This window comes from Hesperophylax consimilis, chromosome 23 (genome assembly GCF_061612785.1).
Source record: "Hesperophylax consimilis isolate HC1 chromosome 23, BYU_Hcon_1.0, whole genome shotgun sequence".
Classification (NCBI taxonomy): domain Eukaryota; kingdom Metazoa; phylum Arthropoda; class Insecta; order Trichoptera; family Limnephilidae; genus Hesperophylax; species Hesperophylax consimilis.
In genome coordinates, this window is record NC_142858.1 from 27,476,639 (window position 1) to 27,495,319 (window position 18,681).

General features: G+C 34.3%; 1 protein-coding gene across 4 annotated transcripts in view; it reads right to left on the minus strand.

The window, feature by feature from the left end:
• Positions 1 to 1,288: 1,288 nt before the first annotated feature.
• Positions 1,289 to 18,681, minus strand: part of babo (TGF-beta receptor type-1 babo) — a 42,274-nt gene continuing 24,881 nt past the window's right edge. For all 4 annotated transcript variants that reach the window (XM_089645884.1, XM_089645883.1, XM_089645882.1 and 1 more), the window contains exons 6-9: positions 17,951 to 18,139; positions 9,514 to 9,686; positions 6,743 to 6,982; positions 1,289 to 3,701 (exon numbers count right to left, since the gene is read on the minus strand). In XM_089645884.1, the coding sequence (XP_089502010.1) occupies positions 3,573 to 3,701; positions 6,743 to 6,982; positions 9,514 to 9,686; positions 17,951 to 18,139 (731 nt within the window). In that variant the 3' untranslated portion in view covers positions 1,289 to 3,572. The remainder of the gene's footprint in view (positions 3,702 to 6,742; positions 6,983 to 9,513; positions 9,687 to 17,950; positions 18,140 to 18,681) is intronic.

The window sequence follows — 18,681 nt, forward strand, 5'->3', positions numbered from 1 at the left end:
CTTTTAATTATGGAATATTGAAAAAAGTCACAGCAAGCCACCCACCGTTTGATATATTATTATTTATTTTCCTTTTTATAGCAAAAGGGTCATTTTTTAATGAAATATATTTTACTTAAATTTTGATTTATAAATACATTGGTAAAAATAATAATTATAGCTTTGATTCGTCATCTCATTCTTTATGGTTAATAAGCTGCTTCACTACTCTTAATTGCTACTAATTATCACTGACATTACATTGAAACAAGAAATGTGTTCACCCTTCACAAAATAAGGAATAGTCCCGATCATGACTTGTAAAATTGGTCTGTCTTTCCCATAAAACCACACTCTGTCTTTTTTCAGTCAGACCAATTCCTAACCTTCAAAATTTAACAGTGACCCGTAATCACCCAGCTAAACCACCTACGAGACATGTCTTCCCTACATAATTCATACTAGATGTTTTCAGTAAGAACGATGCTCGATGCTCACCATAATTTACTAATTTTATGTGGAATATTTTTAATAAATTATTACATATCTCAGTAAAATTTATACAATACAATCTGCAATGATCAAACACATGTTCTTAAAGACTATATAATAATAATATTTAAACCGTACAAACTACCTAACTTACTTAAAGCTAATTGTAAGATCAAGTAAATAGAGGGCCCGTTGCTCGTGTTTATACGTATGTAGATAAGGAATGTCCCAAAAGCGACTATTTCAATCCAGTGGTACTTTGTCTGGAAGACTTGAGGCAAAATAAAAAATAAATAACTTGTTTCAGGTCAGAAGTTAGGTCATGTATATTAATATTGCAAAATAGTTTAGAAAAAAAAATTTTAAACAATATTTCATTCATTAATAATTATTTATTTGAAATGTTTGATTCGTATAAATGTAACAGGTCATAGGTCATGTATATTTTTTATAAGGTCTTTAGATAGATGTCGTAATTTTTGATGTTCACTAACATTCGAAAGGTAAATTTCTTCTTTTGAAAGAATACTTTCCATAAATCCTGCAATTATAATATTCCGTGATTTTTCAGGGGTCTGCGCTAGTTGGTGACTAGGTATGTCATCGAAATGAGAATTCAACACACCTCCAAAAAGTGATATAGTCATGAAAATTGACGAAACCAAAACTAGGTTAAATAGGTAACTATTAAACCCAGTTTTTGTTTTATCACTTTTAATGACTCTATATCACTTTTTAAAGGTGTGTTGAATGTTCATTTTGATGAAATATCATGGAACCGCGCTAGTTTTATAGTAAATCAAACATAAAGCTTCAAAAACTTCAATAAATATTTTATAAATTTAATTTCAAATTCACTAATCGTCGGTCCACGTGGGTAAAATGTAATTGTATTGTTGATTATACTAACATCAAAACATCGTTAGGATAATACAAAATTAATACAGAAGAAAACCTACCCACGTTTTTAAAATTAAAGGTAAATTATTATAAATTATCATCAATGGTATGTATTAATTTTACCAAGTCAAATTTTAAAATGTAATTATGCATGTGAAGTATTTGCTTTCAGTGCCTCATTTTCCCTTCAGTTTTCCTATGTATTTGCAGAGGGACGTGTATTAATTGTTTAAATATATTTAATACAAGTCGAACTCAATAATCATTGTTTCACATAATTAAAAATGATTACATCATCCGAATTCATTTGTTTTAATTACAATGTACAATAATTGTTTTTTTATAAATAACAGTAAATAAAATGTTAAAATTTATCATTTTTTAAGTTAAAAAAAGATTAAATCACTGAATAACTATTTGATTACAGTGAAACTCTCTTGAAGTTTTAGACCAGAAAAAAAGCTTCTAAATCAGAAAATCTTATATTTTGGATAACTCGTGTCATTTTTAAAATTAAGTCTTCAAGGAACCGAAAAAACCATAAGCGACTTTCACTGTATTTACGTATTACACAAATTACTAAAATCTATAATTTTAATAAATAAATAACTGGGTTTCATAAAAAAATGTTATTGTTTAAAAAAAAAAAAATTCACCATAAAAAATGTAAGAATAAAAAAAAATTAACAAACAATAATTTGACTTCATTGATAAATACAGGAGTAACTTACCAATTAATTTACAGCTATATTGTGACTGTAAATTTTAGTTGAATAAACAAAAAGCATAATTTATATTATATCATTAAACACCAATTGATTTATGTAGAAAAATAGCGTTCACCAGATTACCGATGCCTGCAGCATGTAATTTAATAATATATTTGATTTGAACATGATAACACATAAATCACACATAACAATTAATATATAATTTTCAACTGGCGTTTGTTTTATAGAAGATTAAATATTATTATGCATTTGTATTACAAATATATGAAAACATTTTCTGTATGAGGTCCATTGTTAAGCACAATTTATTTAAGACTGCGTTGGATTTGCTTACCATTTTATGGAAAAATATATTATTTATTATCATTACTTGTTTAATACACAACCCCAAATATTCTACAGGTTTTATGTTTTTACAAAATTGGTGCCTAAATTACAGAGCAGATCTTCTGGGACACTTTTTCGAAAAATGTAATATTGTTTGTGTGATTTTGATTTGTATGCTAAATATGTATTACATATTAATTGTATGCATTCATTATCCATTTATAACCCTTTGTATGTGTTATAGTTACATCAAATTTATAGATTATAATATCGACGGTCCCGAAGAAAAATGTCAGATGTGCAAATTTGTAGTTTTTCAGTAGAGCTGTTTAAAGTTTCGTTTTTGAGTTCAAGAAATATAGAGTTGTTTGATATTTTGCACTAACCCATATTTATTTAATTGGAGAAATAAATTATCAAAAACGGTAAAAATGCAGAAATGAAACTTTAAACAGCTCTACTGCAAAACTACAACTTTGCACATCCGACATTGTTCTTCGAGACTGTCGTTATGTAATGTTATTATGTGGTTTAGTTTGGAGTCCGACCGTTAGATAATTGAAAAATTATATATGTACCATAAATAATGAAAATGCTCACTAAAAAACATGATTTTAAGAGACCATTAGACAATATATATATATGTATTTATTATTTATGTAATAGCTAATCTATCAACAACCTGGAAATTTGTCACAGCTGACAGAAAGGTAGCATTGGCTTGAATTGCTTCTTGGATACACAAAACTAAAATAAAAGGTTATTAAATAGTAGTCACCAGAGGGAAACCAGAAATGCCAAACAAAATGCCAAAAAATATTGATTTAGTGAAAAGGATTTGAGCTTAGCTTACGCCGCCTTACTACAATAACCGCAAATCTTAAATAAAAAATCTCTAGGTAACAATATAATAATACATTAAATATTAATTAAAGTCATACAATGTGGTTATCTTGGAGGACAAACTGTTGAAAAATGGTAAATTTTACACTCACAGGTCCATTTTTTAACATAATATTATATTTGTCGTAGAGTTACAGCCATTCTCTGGTAACGGTTGCAACACCATAGCCCTTCCAAGGTTTGTCTGATGGTTCCAAAATAGTGTCATACACTGGATCTTCACATCTGAGGTAACATGCATCAAATTATCTTAATGTGCTCTTCAGCACCAATGTTGGCGAGCGTCTTCTTGATGCGGAGAGCGGTAAGGCGAGCTGCGGGGTTGTGGTACCAGCATTCCTTCATTACCTTCGACATGGCTTGCAACACCTGGAATAAACAAACTTACTTTTATTACTGTCAATCTCGAAGTTGAGTTTACCCTCCCGTGCCGGGGAGGTGCAATACACTTTCTCCAAACAACAGTTTTATACCGAAGGGCTACAATATTATTACAATACTATCCCTTTTACTGTTTTGCATTACTTCATGATTCACTGCTGTGCAAAGATGGACAACGTCCGGTTAAAATGATAGGTAGTAACTAATATCTGAGTGTTACTGGAAAGGTTAAAAAGAATAATAATAGACACCATCTTGTGCATTGACACTTAACGATATCATGACCAAATTAGGTCTACAATGTTTTCAGGCAATAATCTTTGCCTGTTGCCGGCGAATATTCATTTCTAAGCACTTCAACTTGTGTATTTGAGAATGAGAACTATTGTGGAGTAGAATTACAGCGTACACAAACAGTGGAGATTTTTGTAATTGGCCAATGACAGCTTTGTTACTAAAATCGTGACTGACATTTTGGTAAGCTAAAGGCAGGAGTTCCACTAAAGAACACCAAGGAGTTTGTCTACCTCGGGAGCAAAATAACATGGGACGGTCGGTCTAAGAGCGAGGTTGACAGCCGTATACATCAGGCTAGGCTTGCATTCAATAAAAGGTCGAAAATAATAGAATCGAATAATATAGACCTAAAACTGAGAATACTCCTCATCAAGACCTATGTATGGAGTATCTTGATGTACGGCTGCGAAACATGGTGCCTATCCGAAAGAGATAAACGGAGACTAGAGGCTTTTGAGATGTGGTCCTATAGAAGACTGTTAGGAATTTCCTGGAGAGACCATATCGCACCTCCGGTGCTAAACTGTCACTTATGCAAATAATGTAATTTTTCAGGAGAAGCGTTTGAAAATTCGACATCCTATTATAATGTATAGTTCTTCTTGTCTAAAAAATGAACTGGTAATTATTTAAACTACAACTTTAAACTTCATATCAAAGTAAAAGCAAACGTCTCACAACTTTGTAATAAAAAAATATAAACATTTAAAATTTACAACCCTCCCAGAAGTGACATTATGGCACTAGAAAACAATTTACCAGGCAATTATGTCATAACAATCAAAACACGATATCATACTTTTCTAAAGTTTTATTAATTAAAATATTAAAGCAGTATAACAAACTTTCTTAATTTTACATATAGAACTTTACTATTAATCAGACTTTTTAATCTCAGTCTTCTTACCATTTTACGAACGGTTTTCAGCGATGTTTCATATTAAATCAGTCATTGGTCACGTATGGTTCCTATTTAAATACTGTAATTACGCAATTAACGACAGTATCAAACAAATACAATTTCTTTTACTTATTATTATTATTTTAATTAGTATTAATTTTGTACTAAATGGGTACTCTTGAAAAAACAAAAACCTTTAATTTATTGTCACATTCCCAGGAAAATCAGGGAGTCTTTAACAATGTGGTTTCAATAAACTTGTTTTCCCTGCAAGTGGAAATGTGACTTTATAGAATGTTAGAAGTTCAAAAAATTAAATGATATCATTATAGAAACTTTTATAGTATCTTGGTATGATATTTGCCTCCACTAATTGCAATAAATCACGCTTTTTGCGTTCTGTAATTGGTATTTTTGAAGTGTATGCTTGCTTGAAGGGAATGTCATCTATTCTTTGGGCGTTGCCTCTACTTCCGCGTAAATTTTTTCCTCTTGGTTGAATTATAGCTTTTGCTTCCTCCCAGTTTTCAGTTTTGTAAGTTGTTCGATATTGGTAATTTTCACAATTCTTTGTGAATTTACTGCATTTAATATCACCAGTTTTGATTACATCTCCGTTTAAATTTTTGCTATATTGAACTTCAAGTTTTCCTCAAGTGACTTCAAATCAAAGAAATCATCGTAATTCATTTCTTTTACAACAAATGGTTTACCAGTCTTCTTCGCCCCACGAATGAGGAACATTGTCACAATTGTTAATCGAACGAAAACTTTATACCATAAAACATAAGGGTTGGGGAAACAATGGCACTACGTACACAAGTATCTTTATAATTTCATGTCACAACCAACCATAGAGTAATAATATCTAAGCAACCAACTTAAGTGTTGTTATTGCTCCAAAATCATAAAAATGAATTGTCATAATTACCTTAGTGGCGTTGTAGCTCCGGGAGACTGCTATTCGTGCGGGGTGCCGCGCGCAACTAACCAATCAAACGTTGTTTCTCCCAGTGGAGGTTAGATTTTCACCAAAACCATAACGACATAACTACCCTCACGCGGAAATTATACGCACTACACAAACGACGATGACACACCAAGTAAAGAGGTACATTAGTTATTTTTTCTCATACTTAGATCAATTTTGACAAAACTTGCATAAGTGACAGTTTAGCACCGGAGGTGCGATATTACAAATGAGGAGGTTCTCCAAAGAATCGAAGGAGGAAGGCACCTGCTCAGGACCTTGTCCGAAAGGTGTGCAAGATGGATCGGCCATGTTATACGACAAGAAGGCCTCTTGCATGACCAACTCTAGGGGACGCCCACGCCGAGAGTACCTGGAGGACCTGCTGGTGGACGTGCGCTGCTCATCATATGCAGAAGTCAAAAGAGCCGCACAAGACAGGGAAGAATGGAAGAGGAAATTAGATGAAATTGCTGCAAACCAATCCCAGGATTGAAACCAGAGAGAGAGAGAGAAAGGCATTGACAGATATGAAATTGAAAACGGATGAGACTAATATCTAAGACAATTAAATCTGTAAGAAGGTGTCTCCTGACAGGTTCTGGACTCTGGTAAATGCTCCTGAAGTCTCCAGATTGTACTACTGCAATAGTTTGTAATATATATTATGCTGGTATGCCGAATGTACATTTGAACGCACTGCAAGGGGTGTTTAATACAGCAGCTAATATACGGTCCCACCAGATACTCTCTTCTATGTGATTGCCTACACTGGTAAGAGTCACAGAAAAGGGTGATGGCATGACTCTTTTGAAAGATGATTCTAATAATGAGTGACTCTTAAGCAGATTGATACTGTACCTGATCAGCTTGCCAGCGGTTGGGTATGCTCGGGCGGCGAGTCTCGGTGCAGACGACCCGTCGCATATCCTCCAGTGCCGGGTCGGGTGGCACGCAGTCGTAGTACGGCGGCTGATAGTCGTCATGCATACCACCCACACTACAGCGCCGCGCCATCTCCCAAAGCACCAAGCCCAGCGCGTACACATCCGACCGCTTAAACGGGTCAAACTGCCGGTTGTCGATCGACTCGTCTAGCACCTGAAATTATACATTTAACCAATGGAATGCTGATGGGTCTATGGAGAACATGCGAGCATTCAAATTTGTCCTTAACCGGTCAGCAACGTAAGCAGATATACACGATAAAATAACGATAGCAGTCAAGTACAATAAGCGTGTTTACACGTCAACGCGTGTGTTTCCACAAAAATCGTCATAACTCCGTTATTCTTCTAGTGACATCCCTAAAACAAAAAGTAGAATATTCGTATTGAATGAAGCTTCACATCTCTATTCAAAGTTATCCATAGAAACCCGTAAAAAGACCTACTCAGTGGAAGCAAATTTTACCCGCCAAATCGTAAAACGACGCCAAGAAAGCCGTTTGACGTGCCGACCCGCCTCGCAAGTTTAATTATTTTTTTAAAAATATATTTTGTATGAAATGGTCAAAAAGTGAAGTGACAGAATTGTTTATTGTACATTTGTACGATGAAATAAGTGTTTTTTTTTTACATTATCCGTGATTTTAGTATCGTTTTTACATAAAACATTACAGGTGAGTCATTTTTACAATTTTTTCATGTTTCCATTCTAAATTTAAATATTTACAAATGTTAATATTTATTTATGATACAACAATTTGAAAGCCTATTTTGTAACCTTTCTAAAACAGTTTTTACTATTCGGCTCCGTTCAGTAATGTTTCATTTATAGAGCTTTGATTGTGAGGCGGTAATAACACAACGTTTTCGTGAAATTGACATTTCGATAAAGACATTTTAGCTTCAAGTTCGCGAAAAGTCGGAGGGGTTAATGCTTGGAAAAATAAAATCAGCATCGTTCGGGCCAATAAAATGTTAGGTTCCACTAATATTTTTCTGTTTTACGCTATAGCCTTTAACAGCAATGTATTTCATATACAATGAAAATCTATTAACAAAGTTTTTCAGGGCCGTTATGTAGTTTTTGTTTGACTTTAGGTGTATTAGTTTTGTGTTGAGTTTCATAAATAAATAAAATTAAACATAATTATCTAGTCGAGTGATTTTAGAGTTTATAGACTTATCTGACATTTTCGCTATTATATAGGTATGCTCCTATATGTTCAGAACTGAGATGGGCTAGTACAGTAGAACCCCGTTAATTCGAACCCCGATAATTCGAAAAAACGCGTAATTCGAAATTTTCGCAAAAAAAAATTCCGCAGAAAAATTTTTTCATACAAAAATTTTTTTAAGTCGAAATTCGTAATTCAAAATTTATTTTTGTCCGCGCACGAAAATTTGTTCGTGTAATTCGAATAAATTGATTTTTGCGTAAATAAATCATATTTCGTAAATCTGAATCTAAAAGTCAGCCGTGGCGGTAAAACGCCGAAAAATGTATTTTTACGCGGTTATACATCGTCCTAATTAGTATTATTATTTTGTAAATCTGAATCGATTTACACTGGAATGTTGTATTTTTTCAAATTTATTTCGAATATCCGAGTTTGAAGGGCCGAGAAAATACGTTTTACGCGGATATATGTCGTAGTTTTACGAGTTTACACCAAATATCTGTATTTAAAGGGTCGGCCGCGACGAAACTCGGCCGCGAAATTTCGATTTACGCGTAAATGTATAGTATATTTACGAATTTATTTCGAATATTTGAATTTAAATGGCCCGCTGCGACGGAAATCGGCCGCGAAATCTCGATTTACGCGGAAATATATCGTATTTTTACTAACTTTACTTCGAATATCCGAGTTAAAAAATACGGCGCGACGGAAATCGGCCGAAAAATTTCGATTCACGCCGAAATATGACATATTTTTACGAATTTACATCAAATATCTTAATTTAAAGGGTAGGCCGCGACGGAAATCGGCCGCGCATTCTCGATTTACACGGAAATATATCGTATTTTTGCGAATTTATTTTGAATATCTGCATTTAAAGAGCCGGCCGCGACGGAATACGGCCGCGAATTCTCGTTTAACGCGGAAATATATCGTATTTTTACGAATTTAAATTCAGATATTTGAAATAAAGGGCCGGCTGCGACGGAAAATTACCGCGAAATTTCGATTTACGCAAATTTTTAAAGAAATAATTGGTATTAATACGAATTTACAACTAAAATACCACCCGGATTTGAAGAGGCGGCCGAGAAAATCGATTTTCGGCGTATATTTTTTTTTTTTTTTCAAACATTTCGAATTACGTGGGAATTCGTTAATTCGAAATTTGATTTTTGATGTCCCGTGGATTTCGAATTAACGAGGTTCTACTGTAGTTAGGTCTCCATCAGAGAGTTTTTAAGAGCATAATAGAGAGCATGTTAGCTTCCTGACCGTCCTATATACTCGTTCCTGATTATAAAAGTTTTTAATGTAAATAAGGATAAAGTGTTTTGTTGTGAAAAAGACAGTATTTATTTCAAGAACCATCAACTAAGAATAGTAACTAAATTTTCAACATTTGAAATATGTATTTTAATTCACAAGACAGAATCTATTAAAGATGGCTTCACTAAAAACAACACACACTGCAAATGCACATCTAAAGATAATGAAACCTTACTTCTGGAGCCATGTATCTTTTTGTGCCGACGCGGTTGGTAGACGGAATGTCAACTGTGTCAAGGGCAACGTCATGCCTCACGGCCAGCCCCAAATCCCCAATGACACACGTCAGGTTAGACTTCACCAAGATGTTTTTCGACTTGAGATCTCTGTGAGCTATAGCTGGCTTCCCTGCAACCAACAGAAGAAATACTTGATGAGAAGATTCAATAAGATCATATTTTTGGCATCTGTAATGATATGGAATATAAGTTTTACGCAAATTCAATAATTGTATCACTCAAATATAAATAAAAAAATAACATTGTTAGATGATATAAATGAATCCAGTTTTTAAGAATTTTTATACATAAATAATGGTTTTTAACACGTTGAACGCCGTGTAGGTCACCGGTGACCTCATAACGAAAATCGTCATTTTTCTCCCATAGTGCCATGACGGTCACCGGTGACCGCAGTTAATTTTCTTGATTTTCATGGAAAATTTTGGTAAAAAAAAAGAGTATTTTTATTTAAAATTTTAAAATGGTAATGTTTCTTCATTTCTATAACGGCGTTCAACGTGTTAAACAAAAGTCACTAAATGTGTTGCAGTGTCGAAATGCTGTCAGTGAATTTTAACCTTCATTCAGGAAATATGAGCAAACATTATAACAGTCTTACTAGAGCAAGCAGGTAAGACCTAACTATCGAAGAGGCATCGCAAAAATCTCACAAAATGGCAATAATAGAAAAATGTATCGCAAATCGCAGGGAGGGCATTTTTACACAGTGGAATCATTTTATGAACTTAATTAAATTATACAAACTAAGGGATTATTATTTCATATTTTACGGTAGTTAAATATAGAATAAATTTAAAGAAAGAAAATAAAGAACCAAAACATTTTTGTTGAATTGTTTAACCACTGGAGCGATTTCTGGCATATTATAGCAAGTTTGCAAAACGTTTTGAGCGATCACTTGTCATTATGTGCCAAATTTATAGAACCTAAAAATATGGGATAAGTGATGAAATATAGGTTGATTCGTTGGCTTTAAATAGCAGTAAACAGTTCATATATTTTCATATTAATAATTTGAAGAATGATATTAATTACATAAAATGGTAAATATATAACCAATCGCTCGAGTGGATAACTGACTTAATGAGGGTAATTCGATATTTCTTTAGTAATACTTTGATAATGCTACCATCACTGTAACTCGTATTCCAAAAACTTGACATTTGCATAAAAAAATGCGAAAATAAACGTAAAAGAAACCCATAGTGAAAATATGAATGATACAAAGAACATAGATAGGTTTAGAAGTATTACAGTAATGAAGCATAGAGTACACCTGAGGCTCCTATTTAAATAACCACTGCTTGACTAAAAATGCGTTAATCCCTCACTCCCCACATACCGATATAAAATTTTATAAAAAAACTTGCGTATTTGATATTATTACAAATTACAAAGCCGTTATTTTGATTGTTCACAGCATAAACATGTACTTTTTTATGACGCAAGAGATGGTAGATGCTGCAAACAAAAATAACTAACTCAATATTCCCTCTAATACATGTACCTTTAAATACAGAATAATAATAATAATAGTGCTAAATAACTTACTGATTACCGACACCTTACTTACTGGCTGTTTTCCTTTAAAAGAAAAGTGAAACCCTTATTGCTTGAAGTTGAGGAGAAGTAATCAATTAACACTTACTGGCTGTTCTCTTATAAAAGAAAAATGAAACCGTTATTAATGAGGAGAAGTCATCAATTAACACTTACTGACTACTGACACCTTACTTACTGGCTGTTCTCTTTTAAAAGAAAAATGAAACTCATATTGCTTGAAGTTGAGGAGAAGTCATCAATTAACACTTACTGACTACTGACACCTTATTACTGGCTGTTCTCTTTTAAAAGAAAAATGAAGCCCTTATTACTTGAAGTTGAGAAGAAGTCATCAATTAACACTTACTGACTACTGACACCTTATTACTGGCTGTTCTCTTTTAAAAGAAAAATGAAGCCCTTATTGCTTGAAGTTGAGAAGAAGTCATCAATTAACACTTACTGACTACTGACACCTTACTTACTGGCTGTTCTCTTTTAAAAGAAAAATTAAACTCATATTGCTTGAAGTTGAGGAGAAGTCATCAATTAACACTTACTGACTACTGACACCTTACTTACTGGCTGTTCTCTTATAAAAGAAAATGAAACCGCTATTAATGAGGAGAAGTCATCAATTAACACTTACTGACTGCTGATACCTTACTTACTAGCTGTTCTCTTATAAATGAAAAATGAAACTCATATTGCTTGAAGTTGAGAAGAAGTCATCAATTAACACTTACTGACTACTGACACCTTATTACTGGCTGTTCTCTTTTAAAAGAAAAATGAAGCCCTTATTGCTTGAAGTTGAGAAGAAGTCATCAATTAACACTTACTGACTACTGACACCTTACTTACTGGCTGTTCTCTTTTAAAAGAAAAATGAAACTCATATTGCTTGAAGTTGAGGAGAAGTCATCAATTAACACTTACTGACTACTGACACCTTACTTACTGGCTGTTCTCTTATAAAAGAAAATGAAACCGCTATTAATGAGGAGAAGTCATCAATTAACACTTACTGACTACTGACACCTTATTACTGGATGTTCTCTTTTAAAAGAAAAATGAAGCCCTTATTGCTTGAAGTTGAGAAGAAGTCATCAATTAACACTTACTGGCTGTTCTCTTATAAAAGAAAAATTATACCGTTATTAATGAGGAGAAGTCATCAATTAACACTTACTGACTGCTGATACCTTACTTACTAGCTGTTCTCTTATAAATGAAAAATGAAACTCATATTGCTTGAAGTTGAGGAGAAGTCATCAATTAACACTTACTGACTACTGACACCTTACTTACTGGCTGTTCTCTTTTAAAAGAAAAATGAAACTCATATTGCTTGAAGTTGAGGAGAAGTCATCAATTAACACTTACTGACTACTGACACCTTATTACTGGCTGTTCTCTTTTAAAAGAAAAATGAAGCCCTTATTGCTTGAAGTTGAGAAGAAGTCATCAATTAACACTTACTGACTACTGACACCTTACTTACTGGCTGTTCTCTTATAAATGAAAAATGAAACTCATATTGCTTGAAGTTGAGGAGAAGTCATCAATTAACACTTACTGACTACTGACACCTTATTACTGGCTGTTCTCTTTTAAAAGAAAAATGAAGCCCTTATTGCTTGAAGTTGAGAAGAAGTCATCAATTAACACTTACTGACTACTGACACCTTACTTACTGGCTGTTCTCTTTTAAAAGAAAAATGAAGCCCTTATTGCTTGAAGTTGAGAAGAAGTCATCAATTAACACTTACTGACTACTGACACCTTACTTACTGGCTGTTCTCTTTTAAAAGAAAAATGAAACTCATATTGCTTGAAGTTGAGGAGAAGTCATCAATTAACACTTACTGACTACTGACACCTTACTTACTGGCTGTTCTCTTATAAAAGAAAATGAAACCGTTATTAATGAGGAGAAGTCATCAATTAACACTTACTGACTGCTGATACCTTACTTACTAGCTGTTCTCTTATAAATGAAAAATGAAACTCATATTGCTTGAAGTTGAGGAGAAGTCATCAATTAACACTTACTGACTACTGACACCTTATTACTGGCTGTTCTCTTTTAAAAGAAAAATGAAGCCCTTATTGCTTGAAGTTGAGAAGAAGTCATCAATTAACACTTACTGGCTGTTCTCTTATAAAAGAAAAATGAAACCGTTATTAATGAGGAGAAGTCATCAATTAACACTTACTGACTGCTGATACCTTACTAGCTGTTCTCTTATAAATGAAAAATGAAACTCATATTGCTTGAAGTTGAGGAGAAGTCATCAATTAACACTTACTGACTACTGACACCTTATTACTGGCTGTTCTCTTTTAACACGTCCAGTGCTGAGCCCGTAGCAGGTACGGGCGATACAAAGTTCGCGGGATGCGCTGCCCGTACAAGGTACGGGCATCTTATAACTTACAGAAATGATAATAAAAAAACGTTAGCACAAACGGATTGTGTATATAATACCGTCAGCATGTAGGATAACTTAAGTATACATCTATATGTTGCGCGGGTCGGTCGCTATTGTTTTTTTTCTACCGTAGTACCGTTGTGGCGAGTTTACACGCGACTTTTTCTATACGTTTCACACAACTACAACGAATTATATGTGTGTGCGGTAATTGTGATTGTTATTGACTTTATACAAAGTGTCTCCTTGTTTAGAAGTATTTTTTATTAGACTTTTCGTTATTATTTTTTGTATGTTCGGACTTTTGAATCAAAATATTGTGTTTTAGACTACAAGTAATTTATATTGAATTCATTTACTATAAAGTATTTTTTTTATTATTTTTGTGTTGGACTTTTGATATTTTTTTGTGTTATACATGCCTTGAAATATGGATCAGCCATCAACATCCAAAAGAGCTAGGCTAGATGACGACTTTAGCGACACCGATGGTGATTTTGACGATTCGGGAAGCGACAGAGATCTTCCCCGAATCGGATAAAGATGACTTGGAAGACATGGATAACGATGAATCAGATGAAGATTACATTATCCAGCCAGTGCCGGAAGCATCACCACTGCCTCAAAACCAACCATCAATGTCCGAACCAAGACAGTGGTCAAATTCACCCAAACCATCACATCACATCCCATTTACCGGTGTATCTGGCATAAATTTTATGGAAGCTGGAAGAGAACCGATCAACTTTTTCAATGCCATCGCCAATGATGACTTGTGTGAGATGGTCATCAAACAAACAAACGATTATGCGGTAGAGGTGTTATCAAAGTCGAAAGGTGATAAAAGCCGAATCACAAAGTGGAGGGACCTAACAATCGAGGAATTCAGGAAGTTTTTAGGGCTTATTTTCCACATGGGAACTATTAGGATGAATCGCCTAAACGACTATTGGAAGAAAAATCATTTATTCAACCTGCCGACATTTTCTCAATACATGGCTCGAGATAGGTTTCTACTTATCCTTAGAGTGCTTCACTTCAATAGTAATGAGGAAGAATCAACAAGTTTAGGAAAAATTCAGCCACTCATCGTTTTTTTCAATAATAGGATGGAGATTATATATACTCCTAGTAAAAATCTTTCCATCGATGAATCGCTGGTGCTCTGGAGAGGGAGACTATTGATCCGTCAATACATGAAAGGGAAAAAAGCGAAATATGGCATAAAACTGTATATGTTGGGTCAGTCAAATGGATTGGCCCTAAAAATAATTGTTTATGGTGGTGCAGCAGACATCGAACTCGGTGGTAAAGACCACACCAACAAAGTGGTGAAGAAATTGATGGAAGGAAAGACTGGAGTCGGGCACAGTTTATACATGGACAATTTCTATAACAGCGTTCCATTGACGGAGCATTTATTAGAAAACAAAACATTTGTTACTGGGACCCTCAGATCAAACCGGAAGGACACACCAAAGGAAGTTACTGAAAAAAAATTGAAAACCGGAGAGTCTACCAGCATGTATACAAATAAAGGGATATGCGTCACAAAATGGAAGGATCGACGTGAAATTTTGACGATATCTTCCGAATTCGATGGGCAATTGACGAAAACTACCAATCGTCGAGGAAAGGAGGTTTGTAAGCCAAAAATGATTATTGAATACAACAAACACATGAGCGGCGTAGATTTTCACGACCAAATGCTTGCCTACTACCCATGTCGTCGAAAAACTTTGAGGTGGTATAAGAAACTGGGAATTCACATTTTCCAATCAATGCTAATAAATGCTTACTATTTGTACAATGCACAGAGTGAGCGTAAGAAAAGTCTATATGATTTTAGATTGGAAGTAATCGACAATTTACTTGGTCCTCCTCTTTCTACCATTCCTCATCCATTAGTGTCAAATATAAGACATTTGCCAGCCCTATGCGAAAGAAACAACAAAGGAAAAGTAAAAAAAAGGCAATGCAAATATTGCTGGGAAAAAAATTAAAAAAGAAACGATTCTAATTATTGCTGCAAGGAATGTCCACAGATGCCTGGATTTTGTATCGAACCCTGCTTTAGGAATTACCATGATGAAAATAATCTATAAAAACCCCATTGTTTCATTTCAAACCGATAATTACCTGTCCACTGCTTTAGGAATTACCATGATTAAAATAATATATAAAAACCCTATTGTTTCATTTCAAACCGATAATTACCTGTTCACTGCTTTAGGAATTACCATGATGAAAATAATCTAGAAAAACCCCGTTGTTTCATTTCAAACCGATAATTACCTGTTCACGATGGTTTTGCCTGCACTTTCTCTTTTTATAACAATACTGTTATAACAATACTATATAATTACCCTTTTTAGGCGGTCAAAATCAATTTGTTATAACTATACTATATATGACAAACTGCATGAACGTGGTGGATGCAAATATTGTGTGTAAGGACAGGGCAGTCTGGCATTCTGTTTTCTCTGTTTACCTCCGTAGTAAAAGTAAAAAAATCAATCTTGAGTTTACTAATAATTTATAAAAATATAATTTCTTGATGAGTAAATAGTACAGTAAATGTCTCGTGTAAACTCACCATTACGCAATGACGCCTACTATCTTGTCCTGCCTATTACATAACAACTGGAGAGTATGTAGCGTTGTCAGGCAGTGCGATTGGTAGGTGTGATCCCCAATAATAAACCAAACATGCAAAAGTCTCAATTTTTTTCGGATTAGGGAAGTAGTCCCGTTATGAAAATTTCGTATTTTATCAGCACAGTTGGTTTACGCCATATTAAAATAACGCAGTGAAAGTGTTAAAAGAAAAATGAAGCCCTTATTGCTTGAAGTTGAGAAGAAGTCATCAATTAACACTTACTGACTACTGACACCTTACTTACTGGCTGTTCTCTTTTAAAAGAAAAATGAAACTCATATTGCTTGAAGTTGAGGAGAAGTCATCAATTAACACTTACTGACTACTGACACCTTATTACTGGCTGTTCTCTTTTAAAAGAAAAATGAAGCCCTTATTGCTTGAAGTTGAGAAGAAGTCATCAATTAACACTTACTGGCTGTTCTCTTATAAAAGAAAAATGAAACCGTTATTAATGAGGAGAAGTCATCAATTAACACTTACTGACTGCTGATACCTTACTTACTAGCTGTTCTCTTATAAATGAAAAATGAAACTCATATTGCTTGAAGTTGAGGAGAAGTCATCAATTAACACTTACTGACTACTGACACCTTATTACTGGCTGTTCTCTTTTAAAAGAAAAATGAAGCCCTTATTGCTTGAAGTTGAGAAGAAGTCATCAATTAACACTTACTGACTACTGACACCTTACTTACTGGCTGTTCTCTTTTAAAAGAAAAATGAAACTCATATTGCTTGAAGTTGAGAAGAAGTCATCAATTGACACTTACTGACTACTGACACCTTATTACTGGCTGTTCTCTTTTAAAAGAAAAATGAAGCCCTTATTGCTTGAAGTTGAGAAGAAGTCATCAATTAACACTTACTGACTGCTGATACCTTACTTACTAGCTGTTCTCTTATAAATATAAAATGAAACTCATATTGCTTGAAGTTGAGGAGAAGTCATCAATTAACACTTACTGACTACTGACACCTTATTACTGGCTGTTCTCTTTTAAAAGAAAAATGAAGCCCTTATTGCTTGAAGTTGAGAAGAAGTCATCAATTAACACTTACTGACTACTGACACCTTACTTACTGGCTGTTCTCTTTTAAAAGAAAAATGAAACTCATATTGCTTGAAGTTGAGGAGAAGTCATCAATTAACACTTACTGACTACTGACACCTTATTACTGGCTGTTCTCTTTTAAAAGAAAAATGAAGCCCTTATTGCTTGAAGTTGAGAAGAAGTCATCAATTAACACTTACTGACTACTGACACCTTACTTACTGGCTGTTCTCTTTTAAAAGAAAAATGAAACTCATATTGCTTGAAGTTGAGGAGAAGTCATCAATTAACACTTACTGACTACTGACACCTTATTACTGGCTGTTCTCTTTTAAAAGAAAAATAAAGCCCTTATTGCTTGAAGTTGAGAAGAAGTCATCAATTAACACTTACTGACTACTGACACCTTACTTACTGGCTGTTCTCTTTTAAAAGAAAAATGAAGCACTAATTGCTTGAAGTTGAGGAGAAGTCATCCATTAACACTTATGTTACAACAAATTTAAGTTTACTACATACTTAACATATATAGAACAGAGACTTCTCCACATTTCCCAACCTATCTATGTTCTTTGAAATGACTTTATTATTTCTAGTATTACAAGAAATCAATGTAGCAAACAATAAAACCGGCAATACTCATCCCTCATCCCCGTTAGTATTAAAATATTTAGGGTACCAGTGGAGGGGTGCGTGAGTCCCTTGGTGCCCACAATGTCCATGTGCAGGTGAGCCAGGCCGGTGGCTATAGAGAGGGCCATCCTGACGAGGGTGGCCGCGTCCACCGTGCGTGCGCTCAGGAAGTCAAACAAGGAACCATTCTCGTGGTAGTCGGTTATCAGCCACAGCTGGGTCCAGGTTCCATTGTCTGGAAATGAAAGAGTTTAGGAATGAAAAAATAAATAATGTCCGCACCACTCGGAACCTGCAAACGAACCATTGAAAAGAAAGCCAAATTGAAGTGACTTGTGGTCATGCATATTTCTAGATTTTCTATTTATATCTATGGTTTCGGTGTGTGGCACCTCCAGTATTTACTCAATTAACCATTGTGTTGGTTAGATTGCCAACCATGAAATTTTTTGACACTTGTGTTGCCACACATACGCTCGAAATACAAAATCTGAGCAATTCATAAATCAAGGACTGCCATTCCTTGAACGACAGCCCGGAGCATTGGGCCACCTCTGGACTGACGGACCATTACGTGATACTGGAGACCGGATTCTTGAAGAATATCGTAATCGGGAAACATCTTCCTATCCTGGACACACGGGCTTTTGTCATGGAGTCAAGATTGACAAGGCCACTCTTAATCTGGAAATTACACTATTTTTTTTCATTCTGCCAAAATTTTATTGTTTTCTGCCAAGTTACTCATCAACTATGCTTCAGGATACAGACGGTATC